The 25503-nt window shown below is 42.7% G+C and overlaps 1 protein-coding gene across 3 annotated transcripts in view; it reads left to right on the top strand.

Annotated features, from left to right (window-relative positions):
* The window catches only part of LOC109877366 (contactin-4-like), a 219870-nt gene that overhangs the window by 190696 nt on the left and 3671 nt on the right, over positions 1-25503 (top strand). For 2 of the 3 annotated variants that reach the window (XM_031791209.1, XM_031791153.1), the window contains exons 13-19: positions 16595-16770; positions 18055-18175; positions 19527-19685; positions 22007-22156; positions 22363-22433; positions 23196-23430; positions 23701-23816. In XM_031791209.1, the coding sequence (XP_031647069.1) occupies positions 16595-16770; positions 18055-18175; positions 19527-19685; positions 22007-22156; positions 22363-22433; positions 23196-23430; positions 23701-23816 (1028 nt within the window). The remainder of the gene's footprint in view (positions 1-16594; positions 16771-18054; positions 18176-19526; positions 19686-22006; positions 22157-22362; positions 22434-23195; positions 23431-23700; positions 23817-25503) is intronic. The other variant, XM_031791254.1, reaches the window with a different exon arrangement.

Here is a 25503-nt window from a genome sequence, read left to right as displayed (position 1 = left end):
CTAAACCACTTGTTAATCTAGCCACCATGTCAGAATTCAAAAAGGCTTTACTGCGAAAGCAAACCATGCAATTATCGATTGCATGTACATTACGTACAGTTACAAGCCAAGTAGATTAGTCACGAAATTCAGAAATAGCAATAAAATTCATCAATTACCTTTGAAGATCTTCTTCTTTTGGCAATACTAAAGGTCACAACGAAACAATAAATTGTCGTTTTGTTCGATAAAATCTATTTTTATAGCCTAACATGAAACATTTTGTAAACGGCTTGTGTCGTGAATTCAGTGACCTTCAACTTTGGACGTAATATTCTATGTAATTACTCACTCTAAATGGACATTTATCAAACCATGTTTGGTTTCAATGCAATCCTCTGTTTATGAATAACACAGCCATACTTCATGGTTCTTTTCCCGGGAAATATTGACTGAAAGGAACTGATTTGAACACACCAAACTATGACCTCATTGTACACCAATGACATGACCAGTTCTTCGTTGATTGACTGTATTTCGGACCAATGACCACTGATCGTCTTGAAATCTAGCTTGGTAGATAGCCAATGAGCTGAGGTAAATGGCAATATGTAATGGTTCTATCCGGGAAGACTAGCCTTTGTGGGAAACTCGAGCGTAAACACAGCCATTCGCCATTGAAAATTCTACCAGAAGCAGCCACGCTGGTGTCATGACGTTGGCCTGGGGGATAGGTTTATGACAGTCATAAATACCTCTCCCCTTTTTCCTCTTTCTAACCTACTGAGGTTACATTTCAAAAAACCTTGGTTAACATAGAGATTCTGGGAACATCAGTAGGTGGGGGGAAATTAACTATATTCTGGTGATCCCAACAATTGACCATATGCGGTGGTACTTAATGAATATGATGTCATTTCGGTTGTCATCTGAGACATTCTCATCAATGATAAGTTTTCATAAGTTAGGGCTGCTCACTCAGTGGCCCGCCTCTGTGAAGGGACATGGGCTATAAAACTTTTCAAACACGCCCTCTTCTCCTTCCTATATAAAGCCTTGATGACAATAGAACTTCCTGTTCCGATGAGGTAGGATGATGGTCCTATGTCAGAATGGTTCAGATAATATCTACAGAACAAAGCCAACATCAGCATGAGCTTTGGTTGCGAATGGTATGAACTTTGAACTCTTATTCATGACAGAAGTGATACCACCTAGCCATTGAGTTAGCGAACGCAGCTGCAAACGCAGGTTAGGAAGGAACAGACAGAGTATCCCATCTACCACACAACGACATTACTATAACTTATCCAAGTGACCACCAGAGACATTCTTCAAAGGACAGAGGACTCGGTTTGGCAACACGGTCTTCTGTCTACCACCAACCTACTGAAGCGCAGCTCAGAGTAATTATTTATTGTATTTTCCTTTTCCAAATTGGTGGTAATTTAGAATGCATAAGATACTGTATTTACGATAGCCCAGCTTCTTCCCTTTGTTCCATTATTTCATAGAATAGCATGTCATATCACTTAATTAGCCAAAGACACGACACTGGTTACGCGCAGCAGTATTGTTTTGATTGCATTTTCAAGAGAAGAATTATGCAATGTTTATACGCAAGTAATTATTATAAATATTTAACTTTAATTAAATCAGAAGTGCAATAAACCAAATGAAAGCTAAACCTCTTGTTAATCTAGCCACCGTGTCAGATTTAAAAAAGGCTTTACTACGAAAGCAAACCATGCGATTATCGATCAGCAGACAAAACATTACAAGCCAATAGTAGTAGTAGTAGTATTGTTTTGAAAGCATTTTCAGGGAAGAATTATGGCAAGTAAATCTGTAAAATCAAAGACAAAGTCAAAATGTACAGATCTACACGATATTATTGGAGAAATTGATAGGGAAAGTGACAGTGAATTACTCCAAGATGATTCAGACAGTGAGAATTCTTTTGACTTGCAAACTGAGGAGATGTTCTTGTATGGAGAAGATGCAGTGTTGGATTGGTGAGTACTGTTGTTTGAAATTAGTAATATCAAATATTATTCATTTGAGTTGTTTTGGAGATATTTTTATTTTATTTGCCATATATAAAAATATAATCAGTAATGAAATGTGTAAAGTACACATTGCTCTACATTGTGGGTGGGTGTATGTCTGTGTGTCTGTGTCTGTGTGTCTGTATATTTTAGATATTTTTTTATGTTTTATTTTATCTAAACATGGAATGGAACAACTCCTCACCATAGTGATTCATTCCCTACTCTATATATAATCTGTGTCTGTGTGTCTGTATATATTAGATATTTTTTTCATTTTATTTGATCTAAACATGGAATGGAACAGCTCCTCACCATAGTGATTGGGTTCCCTACTCTATATATAATCTGTGTTTGTGTCTTTATTTCACAGTCGCGATTCTGATTGTGAGCCCATACTGCCAAGGTGCCCATCCCGCACTGAAGCTGGTTCATCCAGCCGGACTCGTGCTGTCTCCGGCACTACACCTACCCCCTCCCGGCCATCTAGAGGTGTGAAGTCGGTGACAAAGAAGCGGAGGAAGGGAAGTGTGGAACCTGCTGGCAGAGCGGAGGAGGGTCGTTGGCACTCTGTGTTGGAGGAGGATGTGGCCCCACCACCTCCAATATTTAGACCAAAAAGGCCACCAGGACCTCAGCTGGACTTGACCTCCAAGTACAGCCCCATGCAACTTTTTCAGTTGTTTTTCACCTCTGCAGTTGTAACTGAAAGGTTGCAAGTTCAAATCCCGAGCTGACAAGGTACAAATCTATCGTTCTGCCCCTGAACAGGCAGTTAACCCACTGTTCCTAGGCCGTCATTGAAAATAAGAATTTTTTTCTTAACTGACTTGCCTAGTTATATAAAGGTAAAATAAAAAAATAAAAAATAATCTGGTATTGAACACAAATAAGTACGGAGCTAAGAAGCAGGCAGGCAAGAAAGAGACATGGAAGCCCATTTCCATGTCAGATCTTTTTTGTTACCTTTCTATGGTCATTTTCATGGGTCTTGTAAATCTACAAACCCCTGAAGGACAACTGGAAAACTGCACCCCTCTATCAACTGCCTTTGCCCACCACGGTCATGTCATGCAAAAGGTTTCTGACAATCTCACGGGCGCTTCATATCAGCGACCCAAAAGTTGATGAGGACAACGAGAAGAAGCGAGGCACGGCAAGGTTTGATAAGCTCTGCAAAATTAAACCTCTCTACCACAACATCGTTGAGGCCTGTAAGACTTATTTTCAGACCACCCAGAACCTTTCCATAGATGAGAGGATGGTAGCATCAAAGGCCAGAATTGACCTAAAACAGTACATGGTAACAAACCAACTAAATGGGGTTACAAACTGTTTGTTTTGGCTGATTCTGTGTGTGCATACACGTGCAATTTTTTTTGTCTATGAGGGGAAGAGCAGTTGTGTGACCGGTAAGGGACTTAGCTATGACTCCGTTATGGAGTTATTCGATTTTCAGCTGCTAGCGAAGGGCTACCAACTGTTTGTGGACAACTTCTACACAAGCCCTACCCTGTTCACAGACCTGAGGAAGCTGGAGATGTGGAACCGTGGCACCATTCGGACCAACAGAGTAGGATTTCCGAAAACCAGGGTGAATGACATGCCTAATCGAGCTGATCGGGGTACCATGAGATGGATTCGCGAGGATGGCCTACACTTTGTGAAGTGGATGGATACCAGAGAGGTGTGCACCACTATCCACAAGTCCTTCAGTGGTGATCACGTCTTCAGGCGTGTGAAGGGCGCGACTGGGGCATGGACCACCAAAAATGTCCCCATTCCAGCTGCTGTGAAGGACTACAACAAGAGCATGGGAGGTGTGGACCTGTCAGATGCGCTGATAGGCTACTATAATGTTCTCCACAAGAACATGAAATGGTACAAGACATTGTTGTATCATTTCATTGACATTGACATTGCTCTGGAGTACATTGCTGTACTCCAGAAGTAAATGGCTAAGAGCTGTGGACAGCCCCCCATATCACTGCTAGCCTTCAGTGAGCTGCTCATCCAGGAACTTGCTAGCTACAGCAAGACCACTGTAGCACCTTCTGTCCCCTCTACCTATGTCCCTTCTGCTCCAACCAGTGGTGTTCACATGCCAAAATGTTTCATTGCAGGCAGGAATGTGCCTCAGGGCAAAAAGGGCTCAGTAGGGAGGCTTCGTTGTGCTCTTTGCCACAAGAAATCCCCTGTCACCTGCACCACCTGTTCGGTGACCCTCTGCTTCACACCAGAAAGAGACTGCTATGGGCTATGGCATCAGCAGCACAATATTGTGTAGAGGACTGAGGGTCTTCACATTATTGTACATTGAAAGTGTAAATAGTTACCCTTGTTATTTTTTATCTTTTGAAATATTCAATATTATGTTTTTTCAAAAAGAAATTGAGGGTGGGTATGTTAGAATATGTTTTTGCATATAATTATTTGCATCAATGTATCACTGTACCAATTCAGACACTTGGGTACATTTTGGAAACTTGTGAGGGACACCTGGGTGACTTCATGCTCAATGGCATGTACCTAACTCATTCCTGAAGGTATCTGTCTGAAGCTTTGGTCAAATACTGCTGCCCACTTATGGTCTTATTTTTAAATGATCCCCAGCATCATATCTGCATGTTTGGCTGTTCTTGTTCATTTGAAAGATGCAACAACAGTAAAAGAACAGAAAACGTCTGTTTATTTCCTTGTATTTTCTTCTACCAGATCTATTGTGTTATATTCTCCTACATTCAATTCACATTTCCACAGCCTTCAGAGTTTTTCCTTTCAAATGACACCAAGAATATGCATATCCTTGCTTCTGGGCAGTTAGATTAGGGTTAGTTTTCAGGCGGAAATTGAGACAAGGGGGAGGGCTATCCTTAACAAGCTAGAGATGAATGTACTTTGGTGCGAAAAGTACAAGTCAATCCCAGAACAAGAGCAAAGGACCATGTGAAGATAATGGAGGAAACAGGTACAGAAGTATCTATATCCACAGTAAAACAAGTTATTTTATTTTAGATTTTATTTAACCTTTATTTAACCAGGTAAGCTAGTTGAGAACAAGTTCTCATTTACAACTGCGACCTGGCCAAGATAAAGCAAAGCGACCTGGCCAAGATAAAGCACAAACAACAACACAGAGTTACCCATGGAATAAAAAAGTGTACAGTCAATAACACATTAGAAAAAAAGAAAGTCTATATACAGTGTGTGCAAATGGCATGATGAGGCAAGGCAATAAATAGACCATAGTAGCAAAGTAATTACAGTTTAGCAAATTAACACTGGAGTGATAGATGTGCAGATGATGATGTGTAAGTAGAAAAACGGGTGTGCAAAAGAGCAGAAAAGTAAATAAAAACAATATGGGGATGAGGTAGGTAGATTGGGTGGGCTATTTACAGATGGGCTATGTACAGCTGCATTGATCGGTAAGCTGCTCAGATAGCTAATGTTTAAAGTTGGTGAGGGAAATATAAGTCTCCAGCTTCAGCGATTTTTGCAATTTGTTCCAGTCATTGGCAGCAGAGAACTGGAAGGAAATGTGGCCAAAGGAGGTGTTGGCTTTGGGGACGACCAGTGAGATATACCTGCTGGAGCGTGTGCTACGGGTGGGTGTTGTTATCGTGACCAGTGAGCTGAGATAAGGCGGAACGTTACCTGGCATAGACTTGACCTGGAGCCAGTGGGTCTGGTGACGAATATGTAGCGAGGGCCAGCCAACTAGAGCATACAGGTTGAAGTGGTGGGTGGTATAAGGGGCTTTGGTAACAAAACAGATGGCACTGATAGACTGCATTCAGTTTGCTGAGTAGAGTATTGGAAGCTATTTTGTAGCCGAAGTCGAGGATCGGTAGGATAGTCAGCTTTACTAGGGTAAGTTTGGCAGCGTGAGTGAAGGAGGCTTTGTTACGAAATAGAAAGACGATTTTGGATTGGAGATGTTTAACAACTTCTTAGAGCTGAAATCCCATTAACGTGATCGATATGACAACGGCCAGTGAAAGTGCAGGGCGCCAAATTCAAAACAACAGAAATCTCATAATTAAAATTCCTCAAACATACATTTATCTTATACCATTTAAAAGGTCATTTGTTGTTAATCCCACCACAGTGTCCGATTTCAAATAGGCTTTACAGCGAAAGCACCACAAACGATTATGTTAGGTCAGAGCCAAGCCACAGAGAAACACAGCCATTTTTCCAGCCAAAGAGAGGAGTCACAAAAAGCAGAAACAGAGATAAAATAATCACTAACCTTTGATGATCTTCATCAGCTGACACTCATAGGACTTCATGTTACACAATACATGTTTGTTTTGTTTGATAAAGTTCATATTTATATCAAAGAATCTCAGTATACTTTGGCGCGTTATGTTCAGTAGTTCCAAAAGCATCCAGGGATTTTGCAGAGATCCACATCAATTTACGGAAATACTCATTATAAATGTTGATGAAAATAGAAGTGTTATGCATGGAACTTTAGATACACTTCTCCTTAATGCAACCGCTGTGTCAGATTTAAAAAAAAGAAGCTTTACGGAAAAAGCAAACCATGCAATAATCTGAGTACGGCGCTCAGACAACAAATACATATATCCGCCATGTTGGAGTCAACAGAAGTCAGAAATAACATTATAAATATTAACTTACCTTTGATGATCTTCATCAGAATGCACTCCCAGGAATCACAGTTCCACAATAAATGTTTGATTTGTTCGATAATGTCCATCATTTATGTCCAAATAGCTACTTTTGTTAGCGCGTTTGGTAAACAAACCAAACCTCACGAAGCGCGTTCACTAGTTGCAGACAAAATGTCAAAAGGTTCCTTTACAGTCCGTAGAAACTTGTCAAACGATGTATGGAATCAATCTTTAGGATGTTTTTAACATAAATCTTCAATAATATCCCAAACTGAGAATTTCTTTGTCTTCAGAAAAGCAAAGGAATGGGAGATACCTCTCATGTGAAATGCGCGTGACCAGCGCGTGACTGCTAGCAGACCTCTGACTCATTCCCCTCTCATTCAGCCCCCCTTCATAGTAGAAGCATCAAACAAGTTTCTAAAGAAGGTTGACATATAGTGGAAGCCTTGGGAAGTGCAACATGACCAATATCCCACTGTATCTTAAATAGGGGCTGAGTTGAAAATCGACCAACCTCAGATTTCCCACTTCCTGGTTGGATTTCTTCTCAGGTTTTTGCCTGCCATATGAGTTCTGTTATACTCACAGACATCATTCAAACAGTTTTAGAAGCTGCTGAGTGTTTTCTATCCAAATATACTAATAATATGCATATATTAGCAACTGGGACTGAGGTGCAGGCAGTTTACTCTGGGCACCTCTGGGAACCTTATTCATCCAAGCTACTCAATACTGCCCCCCAGCCATAAGAAGTTATTATGAGTCTGGAAGGAGAGTTTACAGAGCAAGGAGGCCTACAAACCTGACTCAGTTACACCAGCTCTGTCAGGAGGAATGGGCGAAGATTCACCCAACTTATTGTTGTTAACTTGCGGAAGGCTACCCGAAACGTTTGACCCAAGTTAAACAATTTAAAGGCAATGCTACTAAATACTTATTGAGTGTATGTAAACTTCTGACCCACTGGGAATGTGCTGAAAGAAATAAACGCTGAAATAAATCATTCTCTCTACTATTATTCTGACATTTCACATTCTTAAAATAAGGTGGTGATCATAACTGACCTAAGACAGGGGATTCTTACTAGGATTAAATGTCAGGAATTGTGAAACTGATTTTAAATGTATTAGTCTAAGGTGTATGTAAACTTCAACTGTATTTCTTCTTATTTGAGATTGAACGTTTGGTGTTATTTAAAGATTTGACCGTGATGCTGAGGCAGAAATCGGATGGTCTGAGTGAAAGACAAACGTTTTCATTATTCAATGAAAACGAATGGTAAAACGTTTTCCCACCCCTTGACGTCAGCTCAGTATATTGCTGATCCTGAATGGTACTATTGAAGGCACTAGGGGATGGTATAAGTCTTGATATCTCAATAATACAGAGAGGCTTTTAACGCATGTGACAGTGCAATGAGAAATGCTATATGTTTTGTCTCCCTTTAAAGTGTAATGTTACAGTAGCATAGAAGACAAAGTCGCTGCTGTGGCGTACTGTGTCATGTTTGTTCAAGGGTCCATTGAATTTTCCTCCCTCTACAACTAAGCGATCTCTAAAGTCCTTTGAAATGCAGAGTTAAAAGGTGCTCGGTTGAAATACCTTTTGGAATTCCCTTGCGTTTTATCATTGCAAAATGGTTGCCATAGAAACACTGGTCGGTCACCTTTTGTGGCCCCTAACAAATCTCATCGGTGCAATTATTTCATGATTGATGTTGTTCTATTGAAAACAGCTTATCCTATACCGATTGTAACTGCATAAGTGAGGTGTCCTGATACATTTTACCTTTACATTTGTCATTTAGCAGAAGCTCTTATCCAGAGCGATGTACAGTTGCATTCATCTTAAGATACTGTAGCTAGGTGGGACAAACACATATCACATTCATATTCAGTACATTTTCACTCAATGATGTAGCTTTCAGCAAAGTCAGAGCTAGTAAGGGGGGGGAGTTAAGTGTGAGTGTTAGTTCTCAAGAGATCAGAGGTGGCAGAATGGAGTGCTCGGGTCGGGGTGTAGGGTTTGAGCATAGCCTGAAGGTAGGGAGGGGCAGCTCTTCTTGCTGCTCTGTAGGCAAGTACCATGGTCTTGTAGTGGATTCACGCTTCGACTGGAAGCCAATGGAATGTGCAGAGAACTACAACATCCAGTCAACCACTTGATTCAGAAGCCCTACGCACCGGGTAGGCAAAGTGTTCCCGTTTTTAACCATTTCATTTGTCTAAAAATACATACTCCGCCTCCCCGGCGGACAGGGAGATCGGGTAGCTCGATTCCACGACTATGCGACAGTGAAGTTTGACCCTACGTGAGATTTCATGACTTTTAAAACCATGATGAGAGACATACAAAGAATACAGAAAAGAGCTGTTGTTTTTATGAGTGAGTTCGTGTCTTAAGTTTTTATTCAGAACTGTCAACACTGTTTTTATTCAACACTATTTCAAAACTAAACGTGCTTCTCCCAACTTCCACTTGCACTGCATCTGCAATGAATGAGTAGCCAAGTGTATCGATAGCCCTGCATTTGTATTATTATTAGCAGCTTGTCGTGTCTATTATAATATCAATGAATATTTCACTTTCTCTGGTAAAAGGAACAACATGAATTTGTGCATGAGGCAGATGCAGTGTGACTCGAGTTTCACCATCAGGTGGAAGACGGTGTCCCCTCTCTCTGGTCAGTCTCACCGGAGGAAAGGAAGGAGAGAGTAGGGACCATGAGAGGTGGACCGTCTGCTACTCTCTCCCTCTAATGAGAATAGTGCTGTGTTCAAAACAACTGGGAACCCGGAAATCTCAGATTTTAGTGTGTTCATTACAACAGAGAACTCAGGGGGGGGGGGGGAGATCTGACTGGGAAAAATCATTTTGAAATATAATATGGTCTGAGAAGAACAATATTGGCGGTATCGGCATATAGCCAATATGCTGTAATAATGTATTAGGCCTACTGCACAAACCTAATTCCTACACAACTGTTTTTTTTAGGTTAATGTTACATTTAAGTCAGGTTTATTAAAAAATCTGAGCGATAGATTTGGGCTTGCTTTTTGACTACTCAAGTGATCTTGACTCAGAAAATGTTTGTCACTGTTGTACAGCATGAACCTGCAGGAGCGAGTCACTGCTTTGATGTTTGCAGAGAATGACAGGGTGTTGTCCAGGGTCTAGGAGGGGGACACTGTGGAGTTGTCAACCGTAATGGAGAGGCCTTGGAGTGGGCAGGCCTTCCCCGGCAGGAAGAGCAGCTCCGTCTTCTCTAGGTTGAGCTTGAGGTGTTGGGCCGATATCCATGCTGAGATATCTGCCAGGCACGCAGAGATGCGTGTTGCCACCTGGGTGTCAGAAGGGGGTAAGGAGAAAATTTGTTGCGTGCCATCAGCATAGCAATGATAGGAGAGACTATGTGAGGATATGAGGGAGCCGAGTGACTTGGTGTATACAGAGAGGAAGAGAGGGCCTAGAACTGAGCCCTGGGGGACACCACTAGTGTAAGTACGTGGTGCAGACACAGATGGAGAGAAAGATCTGATGGTTTCACGGTGTCAAAGGCGGCAGATAGATCTAGGAGGATGAGAACAGAGGAGAGAGAGTCAGCTTTGGCAGTGAGGAGAGCCTCCCTGACACAGAGGAGAGCAGTCTTGGTTGAGTGACCAGTCTTGAAGTTAGCGTCAAGAAGATCATTCTGAGAAATATTGTGAGACAGTTGGTCAAATAAACTGTCTCACAGTTGGAAATAAAAGAAAGGGATACTGGTCTGTCTTTGACATCAGAGGGGTCAAGTATTGGTTTCTTTAGGAGGCAAGCAACTCTGGCCATTTTTAAGTTGGAAGAGATGCAGCCAGGGGTCAGGGTTGAGTTGAGGAAGGAAGTGAGGAATGGGAGGTCTCCAGAGATCTGGATAAGGGAGGAGGGGATGGGTTACATAGGAATAAAAGGGAGTGAAAGGATGATAGGTTGTCCGGAAGTTTAGTTTTCCTCCATTTTCGCTCAGCTGCCCACAGCCCTGTTCTGTAAGCTCGCAATAAGTAATTCAGCCACTTAGAAGGATTGCAGGGCCGGGCCGGCCAAGAGGAAAGGAGACTTTGCAAGTCATAGGATGCAGAAAGGCAGGAGAGTAGGGTCGAAAAGGCAGAATCCGGAGATGGGAGGAGGAAGGATTTAGCAGAAGGGAGTGAAGAGGATAGAGTAGTGGGAGAAAGAGAGCGAAGATTGCCACTGAGCATGACCATCTGGGTAGGGGCTGAGTGGCTAGGGTTGGTTGGAGGAGAGGGAGACAGAAAAAAGGAAACAAAGGAGTGATCAGAGACCCAAAGGGGGGTTGCGGTGAGATTAGTAGGTGAACAGCCTGTCGTAAAGATGAGGCATAGAAACCGTAAATTACTTGGTAACAGGAAATACATTTATTTGACAGAATTAAAAAGTAATTTTGGACTGACCAATGAAGCTTCAAATATATGAAACTTAAAAGTTACATATCACAAAATCTTGGACAACCTTAAGATAATCTTATTTGAGTCAGAAAAGGATGTTCATGTGATAGGGAATATATACAAAACTTTGCAGATTGCAGAAAGCATATCCATCTGACAATCCAATCTCTTAACTATTGGAACCAAGACTTAGAAAGAACTAATGTTGGCACAATATGGAGGGAAAGTTGGAGCATAACTAATGAAATTCCACTTAAGAAAAATGAATGCTTAATCCAGTATAAACTAATGTGTAGAATATATTATACAAGAGACAAAATGGTTTGTTGAGATCGGTGTGGAAGAACTTGACTGGCCTGCACAGAGCCCTGACCTCAACCCCATTGAACACCTTTATTATGAATTAGAACGCCGACTGCGAGCCAGACCTATTCGCCCAACATCAGTGCCTGACCTCACTAATGCTCTTGTGAATGAATGGAAGCAAGAACCCGCAGCAATGTTCCAACATCTAATGGAAAGCCTTCCCAGAAGAGTGGAGGCTGTTATAGCAGCAAAGCGGGGACCAACTCCATATTAATGCCCATGACATTGGAATGAGATGTTTAACGAGCAGGTCATGTAGTGTAGATGGCCCAAGCAGCAAATAAATAAATAATAGATGACAACAGATTTAGACACAAATTATACTTCAGGAGTCCTCTAGCTATAAAATGAAGCACCGATAGTACCTGCAGATAATGCATATTACAGCATGTCCACTAGTGATGGGCTTTCCAAATATTTTTGGTTAACTTCATCACTGTAAAAGAGATGCATAATTTAGCTCGCAAACAAAACAACATAGAACCATGAAAAATGTGCTAATCTCTAATCTAAAGCCCAAAAAGTAGGCTACCATTATGCCAGATGTGATATGCACATTACAATTTTAAAAAATGACTCACTGCTCTTCTAACTATTTATTGTTTCTGCAGCGAGGATTTACCATCTTCAGATAATTATTTTGTAACTAATTTGAAGATAATTGTTGTTTGAAGCTCAACAAGCAGTAGTAGCTGTATGCAAATCAGGGAGCCAAATGAACGGTTCTTTCACCGATGTGATTCGGTTCCCAAAAAGAGCACTTCTAAAAGAGTTGTTCGTTTGCGAACAGCCCATCACTGTTTACTCTCCTGATTAATAATGAAATACATATTTCATATATTATAAATGCTAGAAAGTCAGCCGTCAAGGATGTGGAGAGAGAGCTTCAAGTGCACCTTGCCACGGAAAGCTTTCTGCTGATGCCTCATTCACTGCATGCCTCATTCACTGCATGCCTCATTCACTGCATGCCTCATTCACTGCATGCCCTGCTCGTTTCATCTCTATAATCATCTGCTACCACAGAAAACTGGAATGACCCTGCTTAAATTAAAGTGAAGAAATGAAAACATATCAGTATTCCCACCTGGATAAATGGCTATGTACAGTACAGTGCATTGCTGTTCAATCTACAGCATGACACTCTATTTGACATAAAGAGCTGCGCGTTATTTATTAACACTCTACAGAGCCCCTTTAACCATTTATCACCCACTGTGAATGAACATGTAGGATCCCCCCAACAGTTCACTGTGCAGAGAGAGGGGGGGGGAGCTCTGAAAGCCTGTAACTGTCATTCTGGGTTCAGGTTGATGACCCATCTATGAGTTTTTAACCTGACTCTAAAGAAATATTCTTGCGTATATCTTTGCTCTGTAAATAGGCCCGGCAGTTATCCTCTCAATTATTCACATGAAAGGCAATATATGAGCTTTATTTGATGGTTTACTTTCCGTCATCATACAGTAAGTACTGTATGTGATAGCTGCTTTCTGGGGCTGATGTACAAATGTTCTCCTATATGATCTTGAGCCTTTCTGTCACAATCAATACTGTAGGGAAAATAGGACAGGGTAATTTACATGCACTATTTCATTGAGAATTGGAAACCTGTTTAGTTGGGGGAATTTCTACATCCCTTATAGGAGATATTCAAATTGACTGTGGCTATATGGATACTGAGAAATACGTGTCACAATGCATTCATTTATTGTGGATGTGAATAAACCACCTAGACAACAGCAGAGGAGGAGTCAAAACAGATGAACCCTGTTCGTGTCCCCGTTAGTTCAACACTGAGGGGATATTAACCACTTTCATCAGTCTTGATGAGGAAATGGACTCTCGGAATATTGATCACAGTGGAGATGGAATCTTGCAATTAGTAACGGTACAGCTGATCAATGGCCTCAAAACTCCTCAACATTGAGTTTGTGGATGTCTGAGATGGCAATTCATATTATATTACTTTGTCTGAGAAATAATGCAGAGACTCAGTAGTATATGAGATTATTCATCATGATTCTTTTTCAACAATGTGATTTTCTGTCATCATGTCACCTCTCCAATAACATTTGAAGGTGTCTTTCTGTCTTGTGTTGTGCTTTAAAAAGGATTGCTTGGATCAGCAGGTTATCACAAAAGTCTAAAACTCAATTCAGAGAGGTGGCAGTGGTCATTGCTTTTGTCACTTCCAGTGGTGTGATGTTTCGTAGGTGCAGGACAGAAGATAAGTTGTCTGGACGATTTATGTGGTGCTCTTTCAAGGGTTGTGGGCAGAAGAAAATTATCCAAAAAACATATAGATTTCAGACTGACTTCTGTAAGGTGTTTCGACTGCACAAGCTATTAATCTGCAATGAGTCAGAGATTCAGACTGTGGTTATTGATGCCTTGTTGAAGCCGAAGGAACATTTATATAAAATGTTAATATAACCCAATATCTTATAAGTAGGTAGCTACAAATGTACTATTTTAGACAGTATGAATAGACTATTGAGAGCAGCTCACTAGAATATGTCTCATTATTTACACAAAGTTTGCTCACCAACCAATGCTCCATTGAGGTTTGTCCTTGAGAGAATCATTTTTGTGTCTTGAGGAAATTGTGGAGTATTCATGTTGAATGGCTTTGGAAGAATTTGTTTTGCTCAGCATGATAAAGGACTTCCAATGTGTTTCCTTGATCTAAAAGGCTGGGAAATGAAGATTGGGTTTGAACAATTTATCTCTTGCAGACACCCTATATGAAGTTAGTTAGTTACAGTATACTTTATTCTGAAGTATTGAGGGACATTTTAATTATGCACTGAAAACATTATGGAATGCATAGGGACAATAACGAGGAACCAAAGTGCTACTCAAGTCATGTAGGTTGGTACTATGAGCGCCAGCTCTGTTCAAAGAGACTTTGTTTAGCCCTCACCTATTCAAACAGGTTGGTATGTTAACAAAGGCCCTGTGACCTCCCAGTGAAAACCCTTTACACATGGTGTTTGTATTTCTTTGAACCCTCTTCACCGGGGAGCAGCCGTGTGGCTCTGAGCTTGGAAGGTCTTGCCTCGCTCTGCCTGTTATATCTGAAGACTCCTCAACCACGTGACTCTGGAATGCTCCTAATGCATTATTCAAGTGCACACAGCCACCCTTAAGCGGGGGGCCTTAAGAATATGTACACCAGAGAGGAGTACACATTTACACACCCCACCTAAGGCCATTCAACTTGGGGAGGAGTCTCCACAGGGGTTGATGGGGCGTCTCTGCCTCAGTGACAGTATCTACAGTTTCATCGGAGAGCATTATTCATGTATGACTGGCCGTTTGTGAGATGAGCAGCGGCTGGGCAGAGGCACAGGCAGAGTGAAGCGTGTCAGCCGCGAGCCACAGAGACCGGAGAGGATGGAGCCCACATTAATTCACACAGTAAACAGCCCAGCCTTCTCTCTCTTGCCTTGCCCCCCCCCCCCCTTAACATTATTACTATGCCATTTCTGCCTCCGGTTTTTCTGCTGCTCCACCTCCCCACCGTCCCCGGAGTAGTGGGATCTATCTGTCGGGGTGGTTACAAGCTTTCTGTCTTGTCTCTGATTGACCCTGCTTAGTGAGATGGGTACTCTCCTCGCTTTTATAACGACAGTAGGTAACAAGGCATTATACAATATAGATATCAATCAAATGACGCTGGAGAGCTCTGCTCAGTCAGCTGAGGTCATGTAACCAACCAGGGTTATCCATACGACCTGTCGCAAATTATGATTGAGTTGAGTAATAGGAGAAGTTTTCCCATCTTTACAGTGAATGAATTGCTCTGGTCAGCCTCAGAGCTAACTAGGCATGACCATACATCTGGCCCCATTATTTTTAGGACACCTGCTGTCACATTAGGGGAGAGGCTGCTGTGTCTGTTTGCATTGGACGTTTCACCTGTATGTTCTCAGCACTTCGGCTTGACATTGACATGTCATTAGGTGTATAAATTGGTACAACAACAAAAAAACATGTCATAAGGATACCTTACTGAGAAGAGTGCAAAAAACATGTGATCAGAAGACTGTAAAAAAGCCCATTGGCATTACTGTAAGGAACCAAAAAACATTGACGCTCCTCTTGCCATGTTCTCCCAAGGGACCTGTCGGGAAAGAGGAGGCGTAGATTTGTCTCCTTTTTTCTCCCTTTCAACCCTTTTGGCATTGATGGACATTTAATAAATGTGTTCTCTCTGCAAATGTCCCTTTTGTGAGGGTCTGACTGTGTCACGTGATAGCCCCCCATTTCATCTTCCCTGGAATAGGGCTGAGCCTTTAAAACACCATCACATTGTAGTCTAACCAAACCTACCAGCTGATATCACTCTGCTCTGATAATAGAAAGAGACTAGATAAATCACATAAAGGAAACACAATGCAGGTATCGAATTTACTCTGGATGACGACTGCACTGCCGGCATTTTCTGCAGGAATCTATGGCTGCCTGTCCAGGGATCATTTGCCGTGGTTAATTTAGTCGGCGCTCAGTGGATATTTCAACCGAGTACTCACAGCACCCCCAAGAGGGAGACAAGCATCGTACAGCATCAGAACAAAGCGGCTCCTATTTCTCTGATCATTCTGCTCTCGTGCTCCTATCCTCCTTGTTTCTGCTCACACTCATGCTGGAGATGAGGGATGCTGTATAATTCCCCAGTGAAACAACAGCAACACACCACATGCATGCAGAGACTTGAATAGAGAATGTGATGTGAAGGAGGAGCCCTACTTGTGTTTATTGTTCTTTGACTGGCTGCAGCAGTCTGGGGTTCTGCACTGCAGTCTGCAGATGGGGGAGTTACTGTACCTATTAACTGAAGGCTGAGCTCACAGTGACATATATATATATATAGTTACATATTTAGGATCTTAACTTGAGCCAGTTTACTACAGCAGGAAAATAATAATGAAGCAACAGAAAATGTGGATTATAATTAAATGTAAGTTATTAGAACATTTCCTTTTGCAAAACATTTGGAATAATCGTTTACAGTGTTCTTAGCTTGGGGAATCCACATAGTACTCCATCATGTAATGCTTTTTGTATGTGTTTCATTCACACTAACAGTAGTGTGTGTGCTGTTTTCCAGAGCCGACCATTATCACAACGGCACCGTCCACACTGGACGTGACTGTAGGAGAGAGCATCGTGCTGCCGTGTCAGGTGACTCATGACCCGTCTCTGAAGCTCGTGTTCACCTGGTTCTTCAACGAGCAGCTGATCCACTTTGGCAACCACGGCGGATACTTTGAAAAAGTGGGCGGTGTAAGTGCATAAGCCTCTGAATATTCCCTCCCGATTCCAAGAACCTGCGGGGCCATCAAGGCTCCCATTTATAATCAAAGTGTCATGTCTGAGAAATGGTGCCGAGTACCACGCTTTTACACCATGCTTGTCAGGAGCACTGCAATGCATAATGAATAGGAAGAAACACACATCTTTACTACACTGTGTTGGAGATTGCTTATATTTTATTTATGCCACTGCTCTCCCATGAAAAAAAAGGAAATAATTTTAATTAAAGAGAGAGATTTTTCAACCCCCTTCAGAAATGTCACTGAGAAAGGTCAAAGGGTGAAGCTGGTGATACATTGGAACATTGATACTATTTCCCTTCCTTTACTATAAGTGAGGTCAATGAAGAGAAGGGTATCTGCAGTGTAGAGAATGTTTGGATCATGTGTATTAATGGGCTGAAAATGTGCTGCACGTAGTTTATTTTGAAATGACATATACATTACATATTCCCCACCCCTCCCTAAAACCTACCACGCTCAAAACTCTTCCCTTCTTTCATTTACATTTTACGGTAACAACAAAACACTTCAAATAGCCTTGTTTAGCTCCCCTGTCTGAAGAAGAGTGATGATAAACATTGTTCCAGAAGTGATTAGTGGAGACATGTACAGTATATGGTCCTTTTGCCATGATAAATGACACCACAATAAATGACACCATCTCTGGAATTAAATACATTTGTACGCTGGTTCATTGAAACGTCATGGATCCCTGTGATGATACAGCAGCTCTTGCCACATCCAATTTAACACTGGTCCTGACTCCACTCGGTGGTGGGCTGATTAAATGATAGTGGGATTAGAAACAAAATGAAAAGAACTTGAGAACGTAGACTATTAAGCTTTGCTTGATCATTGAAATAATGAGGCCACTCTTCTACAGCTAAAATCAGCACATTTGTATGAATACATTTGTGTAATTATTATGATTAAATGTAAGTGCTCTGCCTGTCTAGGTATAGGTATGCCCATCACCCTTTTAGAACCTGTAAAAACATAATAGTTTAAACCCTAGAATTATAATACAATAATAAGCATACGAAGACCCTGAATAGGTTTATCAAACATTTTTTTCTGCTCACATATTGTTGTCATATCCGCATATATTTCATGTATTTTAATGATATATATTAAAATGTTACTACAGTATATTAATCATTGTGTGTGTGCGTGTGTGTCTCCGTGTGTGTGTGTGTCCGCGTGTGTGTGTGCGTTTGTGTGCCTATTTGTTCATGTTTGTGTTGCATGTTAGCAGCATTCCGCTGGGGACATCATGATTCGGAACATCCAGCTGAGACACGCAGGGAAGTACACCTGTGCAGTGCAGACCAAGGTGGACAGTATCTCCATCGCAGCAGACCTGGTGGTCCGAGGTGTCTATACAGGACAAGCAATATTCCATGAAAGATACTTTTATTTATGCTATCAATGATTGGTATTTACTAATTATGTTATAAATGCTTATTTAGTATGATAAAGCATCAAGCAAATGTTAACACTGTCACACATTGAATATGGGTTGAAAAACCTTGTAGTCGGGAAAAACCTTGTAAACCTCACAGAAGCGATTCTATGTTGGAAAGTCAGTGAAAAGCCATCCTCGTGTCCTTGAAAGGTAATTGAAGGTCATAGCAATAGAAAATGCAATTTGCTAGGCAACACTCCCACTCAAATAGTTTTGGGTCACTTGATTGGTTCAGTTATCCATGGCAACATACCTACTGGGTACATAACTTAAAAGCATATCTGACATGTATTGGGGTGCACAATCATGAATGGATTTAAAAACCAAAAGAAGAAACTTCAAATTCATTCTAAAACGAATTTGTTCTCTCCATCTGGTCTTTGTCAGTACCCATGCTGCAACATTCTGTATGTATTTTTCAGTTGACCAATGGCTTTCTTGGGACCAGACAGGAGAGCATTACAGTAGTCAAGCCTACTTGTAATAAAAGCATAGATGAGTCTCGCTGTATCAGCCTGAGAGAGAAACGGCCACACCGTAGCAATGTTCATTGCCCCTGAATTAAAATGTGCGGCTAGATGCTCTCTCTGTGCTTTGACTCCAACAATAAGTGCCTCGGTCTTGTCTTTATTTAGCTGGATGAAGTTGTGAGCCATCCAAGTATTTAAATCACTAATACAGACTAACAATGTATCCGTGGAGCTAAAATCCTCTGGTGAAACATAAAGCAGTCTGTGTTTATTCTCTTCTTTATTCTCTGTTTATGCCTCTAATTGTGATGTGAAGGCATTGTACTCTGATCAGTTAAAAAGATGGTCAGATTGAGATGTGTCTCTCTCTCTTTAGGTTGAGAAAATATCATTGAATTTAATGAGATACAAAGGCTCCCTGCGGTTTGCTCACCAAACTGATTTTGCCAGCTGTAATCCCACTGCTGAAGGTGGACAGTGATCAGGACACCACTGTTCCCTGCTCTGCCTTTATCACAATCCGCTCTCTCTCTCTCGGGCTCTCTCGCTCTCTCTCTGTCTCGCTCTCTCTCGCTCTCTCTCTCGCTCTCTCTCTCTCTCTCTCTCGCGCGCTCTCTCTCTCGCTCTTGGTCGCTCTCTCTCAATATCTCTCTCGCTCTCACACACACTCTCTCTCTCTGCCTCTCTCTCTTTCCTCACTGTCTCTCGCTCCCTCTCTTTCCCCCCACCCCTCTCTCTGACCACCCCCCTCTCTCTGGCTCCCTGCCTGGCTGTGCCCCATATCTGCAGGTCCCCCAGGCCCACCTACCAGCATCCATGTAGAAGAAATCAGTGACACCACAGCCTCTCTCTCCTGGAGACCGGGGCCTGATAATCACAGTCCAATTACCACATACACTATCCAGGCCAGGACACCCTTCTCCCTGGGCTGGCAGGCTGTCACCACAGGTAGGCTCTCCAACCAGCCATTGCCTCATCAAAGTGTTATATAGGGGTCTGATCTCCATTTTCTCTTCTCCCCTGTGAGAATATATATAGGCCTGTGAGTGATTTTACTTTGATGCCAAATGGCACTCGATTGTTCAGTGACCGGGTTGACTGCAGTTTTACTTGACTGCAGGGTTTTTTGAAATGTGGATAAATGTCTGACTTACAGTGAAGGGAGCAATTTGATAGCATAGAAAAGTGACCCATACGAAAGTTTGGATGCCAGATCTCTATATCGTAGAGCTGGGACGATAAACAAAAAAAGATCCATACCGATCACTCATCGCAGGCATTTTGCTGATATCGTTCATTACAATAAGTAGCCTATACTAGAGAAATGTGAAGTTGAAATGAAATAAGTTTGCTAATGGGTGATATTTAATGGGACAATTGATGGCTACAACCATAGTAGGAGTTTAAAGGATCCTTTAAAAAAACTGTGGTGCACTTAACATTCTATTTATCATTATTACTTAAATTCAGGTAATTTATAGCAATATTGGTCCATATCACCCAGTTATACTATATCATCTACAATAGAACAGGGTGTAAGTCCATATCACCCAGTTCTACTATATCATCTACAATAGAACAGGGTGTAAGTCCATATCACCCAGTTCTACTATATCATCTACAATAGAACAGGGTGTAGGTCCATATCACCCAGTTCTACTATATCATCTACAATAGAACAGGTTGTAGGTCCATATCACCCAGTTCTACTATATCATCTACAATAGAACAGGGTGTAAGTCCATATCACCCAGTTCTACTATATCATCTACAATAGAACAGGGTGTAAGTCCATATCACCCAGTTCTACTATATCATCTACAATAGAACAGGGTGTAGGTCCATATCAGGTAGCAGGTAGCCTAGTGGTTAGAGGGGGGAGGCAGGTAGCCTAGTGGTTAGATGGGGACGGCAGGTAGCCTAGTGGTTAGAGCGGGGCGGCAGGTAGCCTAGTGGTTAGAGGGGGGCGGCAGGTAGCCTAGTGGTTAGAGGGGGGCGGCAGGTAGCCTAGTGGTTAGAGGGGGGGCGGCAGGTAGCCTAGTGGTTAGAGGGGTGCGGCAGGTAGCCTAGTGGTTAGAGGGGTGCGGCAGGTAGCCTAGTCGTTAGAGGGGGGCGGCAGGTAGCCTAATGCTTACAGGCAGGTAGCCTAGTGGTTAGAGGGGGGAGGTAGGTAGCCTGATGATCACCCAGTTCTGCTATATCATCTACAATAGAACAGGGTGTTGGTCCATTTCACCCAGTTCTACTATATCATCTACAATAGAACAGGATGTAGGCATGCATGGTGCTGGGGCGGCAGGTATCCTAGTGGTTAGAGGGGGGAGGTAGGTAGCCTAATGGTTAGAGGGGGGCGGTAGGTAGCCTAATGGTTAGAGGCAGGTAGCCTAGGGGTTAGAGGGGGGCGGCAGGTAGCCTAATGGTTAGAGGCAGGTAGCCTAGTGGTTAGAGGCAGGTAGCCTAGGGGTTAGAGGGGGGAGGCAGGTAGCCTAGTGGTTAGAGGGGGGAGGTAGGTAGCCTAATGATCACCCAGTTCTGCTATATCATCTACAATAGAACAGGGTGTTGGTCCATTTCACCCAGTTCTACTATATCATCTACAATAGAACAGGATGTAGGCATGCATGGTGCTGGGACGGCAGGTAGCCTAGTGGTTAGAGAGGGGCAGGTAGCCTAGTGGTTAGAGGGGGGCGGCATGTAGCCTAATGGTTAGAGGCAGGTAGCCTAGGGGTTAGAGGGGGGCGGCAGGTAGCCTAATGCTTACAGGCAGGTAGCCTAGTGGTTAGAGGGTGGAGGTAGGTAGCTTAATGGTTAGAGGGGGGAGTCAGTTAGCCTTGTGGTTAGAGAGGGGTGGAAGGTAGCCTAGTGGTTAGAGGCAGGTAGCCTAGTGGTTAAAGGCAGGTAGCCTAGTGGTTAGAGGGGGGAGGCAGGTAGCCTAGTGGTTAGAGCTTTGGGCAGGAAACGAAAGATTGCTGGATCGAATCCCTGACCTGAGAAGGTAAAAATCTTTCGTTCTGCCCCTGAACAAGGTTGCCTTTATGATCCAGACAAACAGAGCTCTAAGTATGAGCAAACGGGGAAACCAAGTGAACTCCACCCTTGAGATGTGCGTGTGTGTGTGTGTACGTGTGCATGTGAGTACAACATGTGTCCTTCTGACTGATTAGTCCCCTGCACCTGTGGAGTGTGCTCAGTGGGCCTGTCAGCCTAGAGGACACTTTCCTGCTACCTGCTTCATTCTGAGGGGAGGGGGCTGTTTTGTTTTGTGCCAGTTCCTGAGGTGGTGGGGGGCCACAGTCTGACAGCTACAGTAATAGACCTGAGCCCCTGGGTGGAATATGAGTTCAGAGTCCTGGCAAGCAACGCCATTGGGACCGGGGAGCCCAGTAAACCATCCAAACAAGCAAGGACAAAGGAGACATGTATGTACTGTTTTCATGGATCACTTCAATTCTGCATGTTTGTTTTCTGTGTTTCTTATGTGAGTCTACTTGCCATTTAGTTGGTCTGGTGGAAAGCTATTTCAATGTAAAAAAAAATCTTATCCGAATGTGTTATTATCATGTTATCATTGATGGCTGGTGTCAACTGACTTGAGCAGGATAAAAATGACCCTCTGTTTCCCCAGCTCCGAAGGTCACACCAGCTAATGTGAGCGGAGGTGGAGGCAGTCGCTCAGAATTAGTCATCACTTGGGAGGTAAGCAAGCCGCCTGCTTCCATACTCCCTCACACTTGGAGGGGAAGCCAGACGTCATGATTCTCTAAGGAATCGGGCCGTTGTTGCATTAATAACAGCAGGCAGGCTTAAAGTATGGCATTTCATTTTTAAGAACAGAGAAGCAATAACTGCTGCTGTCACCCTAGGGAGAGAAAAATGCCTTTGAGGTTTTAATAATATAATTAAACAGAATGGTTCTTCACAAAGTCACAAGCAACTTTTCAAAGATTTTGTTTTACTTATCTTTTTTTATATGAAGCTTCCTTCTTAATCAGTCCCGTTTTGAAGCTTCCTTCTTAATCAGTCCCGTTTTGAAGCTTCCTTCTTAATCAGTCCCGTTTTGAAGACTCATATTTATTCCAGCTGCTTGAAAATCATCCACTGTTGTGAAAGTTTTGCTGAATGGCTATTTAATGCTGGTTTCAATTTGAGAGTTCAAATCAAGTCTAACTTCGACATTAACAAAGTTCTAACAAAGTTCTACATACTACACAATAGATATGACTCTCAGTCAATGTCTTTCTTTTCCAAAGCTTTGTAAAATAAAATGCCCTTTATATAACCATATTTAGAGGAGTGTTGACTTAAACAATTAAAGTCAGTCCCCAGAAATATATGAAATATGTCTTACCAAGCAGTCTTAACAAGCTGTCATGCTGAGGGCGTGTTATTATGGACGGCTGTGTGTGTTCACTACTTGTGCATCAGCTTCAATGTGTGTGTGTGTGTGTTTTCTTGCAGCCTGTTCCTGAGGAGCTGCAGAACGGAGGAGGGTTTGGCTATGTGGTGGCCTTCAGACCGTCCGGAGCCACAGGCTGGATGCAGGCTGCCGTGCCCTCATCAGAAGCCTCCAAATATGTCTTTAAGAACGAGAGCATCCAGCCCTTCTCCCCCTTCCAAGTGAAGGTTGGAGTGTACAACAACGAGGGGGAAGGCCCTTTCGGACCCGTCATCACCATCTACTCTGCAGAGGAAGGTTGGTAAAGAATAATGTCATGTCCGTCTGAGACACAGAGGAGCAGCAGTGTGTTTAAAGGCGTCTCTGGATTGTTTATTCCCGGTCATTACAGTTCTCTTTTAACACCCCTGCACTTCTATCTACATCTGCAGATGGTTGGTTCCTACTGTTGCTCCTGGTTCTGGTTCTCTCTCTGTACCGCTGATGAAAGAGATGGACCCACTTTAAGGGTCATCAAAGCCTGAAATACTTTTAAACTAATTAAAAGTATGTTTTTCATTAACCCAGAGCCTGGCAGAGCACCCACCAGGATCCGTGCCAAGAGTCTGTCTGCATCTGAGATTGAGGTTTCATGGAAAGCCCTGCCTTGGAACACCAGTAAGAGAAGAGTTCTAGGCTATGAGGTAAGTCAAGTTCTTTTCTGTCTCTCTCTACCTGTGTTTTTGTGTGTGTGTGTGTGTGTGTGTGTGTGTGTGTGTGTGTGTGTGTGTGTGTGTGTGTGTGTGTGTGTGTGTGTGTGTGTGTGTGTGTGTGTGTGTGTGTGTGTGTTTGCAGAGCCGTGCACAGACAGAACTTTCAGGGGCAGGTGCATAAATAAAGGGTGCCACCCCTCCCCACCGACTTGAAAAAATAAGCTACTTTCATAAGAAAGTTACAATGCCTCCTAAAGACATGACTGACATGGGGAAAAGATGGTGGGCTATCAGCTAATTGTTGATGATAATTGTTTTGTTGATTGTGATTTATCTTCAATGCTTTTATTTAACTTATAATATGAATAATCTTCTAACTCATGATATATGGCTAGCTGGCTAGTGGCTTGTGTGTATATTATATATATGGTGGTTAGCTAGTCTAGACCAGGGCTCTTCAACCCTGTTCCTGGAGAGTTACCCTCCTGTAAGGTTTTCAATTCAACCCCCGTTGTAATTAACCTTATTCAGCTTATCAACCAGCTACTGTAATTATTAGAATCAGGTGGACTAAATTAGAGGTGGAGCTAAAGCCTACAGGACGATAGCTCTCCAGGAACAGGGTTGGAGAGCCCTGGTCGAGACTACCAGTGTTGCTGCTGCCCTGACACACGTGCAACTCCTGATTGAAGAAGAGATGTTGGGTCAGAGGGTCGTAGATGCAGCCGTTCCTCTCTGTCTTTCTGCCTCTGTCTGCTGCGCGTATCAACCAACCTGACCGAATATTGATGATGATGTAAATCAAGGATTTTCAAGTGTTAATCAAATCTTATGCTGCAGCTGCTATGGCAGTACTGTGATAACTTTCTACACACACTCAACCGGTGACCGCTTCTCAAGCCATTCATATTTGCTTACCGAGTGCATGTAATCTCCATACAGGGCAGACTGGGAAACAGACACCACAGGGCACGTGCGAGCTCTGTACTGGGCAGACTGGGAAACAGACACAACAGGGCACGTGCGAGCTCTGTACTGGGCAGACTGGGAAACAGACACAACAGGGCACGTGCGAGCTCTGTACTGGGCAGACTGGGAAACAGACACAACAGGGCACGTGCGAGCTCTGTACAGGGCAGACTGGGAAACAGACACAACAGGGCACGTGCGAGCTCTGTACAGGGCAGACTGGGAAACAGACACAACAGGGCACGTGCGAGCTCTGTACTGGGCAGACCAACAGGTGCAACCAACCAAAATGGGAAAAAAAAGCACTTGGCAGGTGGTAGGGCAAAGCTCATGCACATTGGGCATCTCAGATCTAATAGCTTGTTATGTGTAATGGTCCATCCAGCCTTGTCTGTCTGTCTGTCTGTTGTTGCTAACTATACTGATTATTCGAACAGTCTAGTGATGCAATGCATCAGATCAGGAGACATGGGGGAAGTTTAGCCTATAAACCACACAGTATTGTAGGTATAAAAAAAAATGTGGCTTTGTCAGCTCACTTTTCAAATGCTTTTACAGTATATAAACAAATAGCCTATTTTCATTCATGGGATGCATAAAGTACTGGAATTATGAATTGTTGACCAATTAAAGTAACCAAGGAAGTGGGCCTGAGCAAACTGTTCCTGCGAGGTAAGACAAATTATATTTGTCCTGTCAACCGTGCCAG

The sequence above is a fragment of the Oncorhynchus kisutch genome, linkage group LG1 (genome assembly GCF_002021735.2).
Source record: "Oncorhynchus kisutch isolate 150728-3 linkage group LG1, Okis_V2, whole genome shotgun sequence".
NCBI classification, from domain to species: Eukaryota; Metazoa; Chordata; class Actinopteri; order Salmoniformes; family Salmonidae; genus Oncorhynchus; species Oncorhynchus kisutch.
Note: the sequence above shows the minus strand (reverse complement) of the source record. Positions and strands in the feature narration are given on the sequence as shown.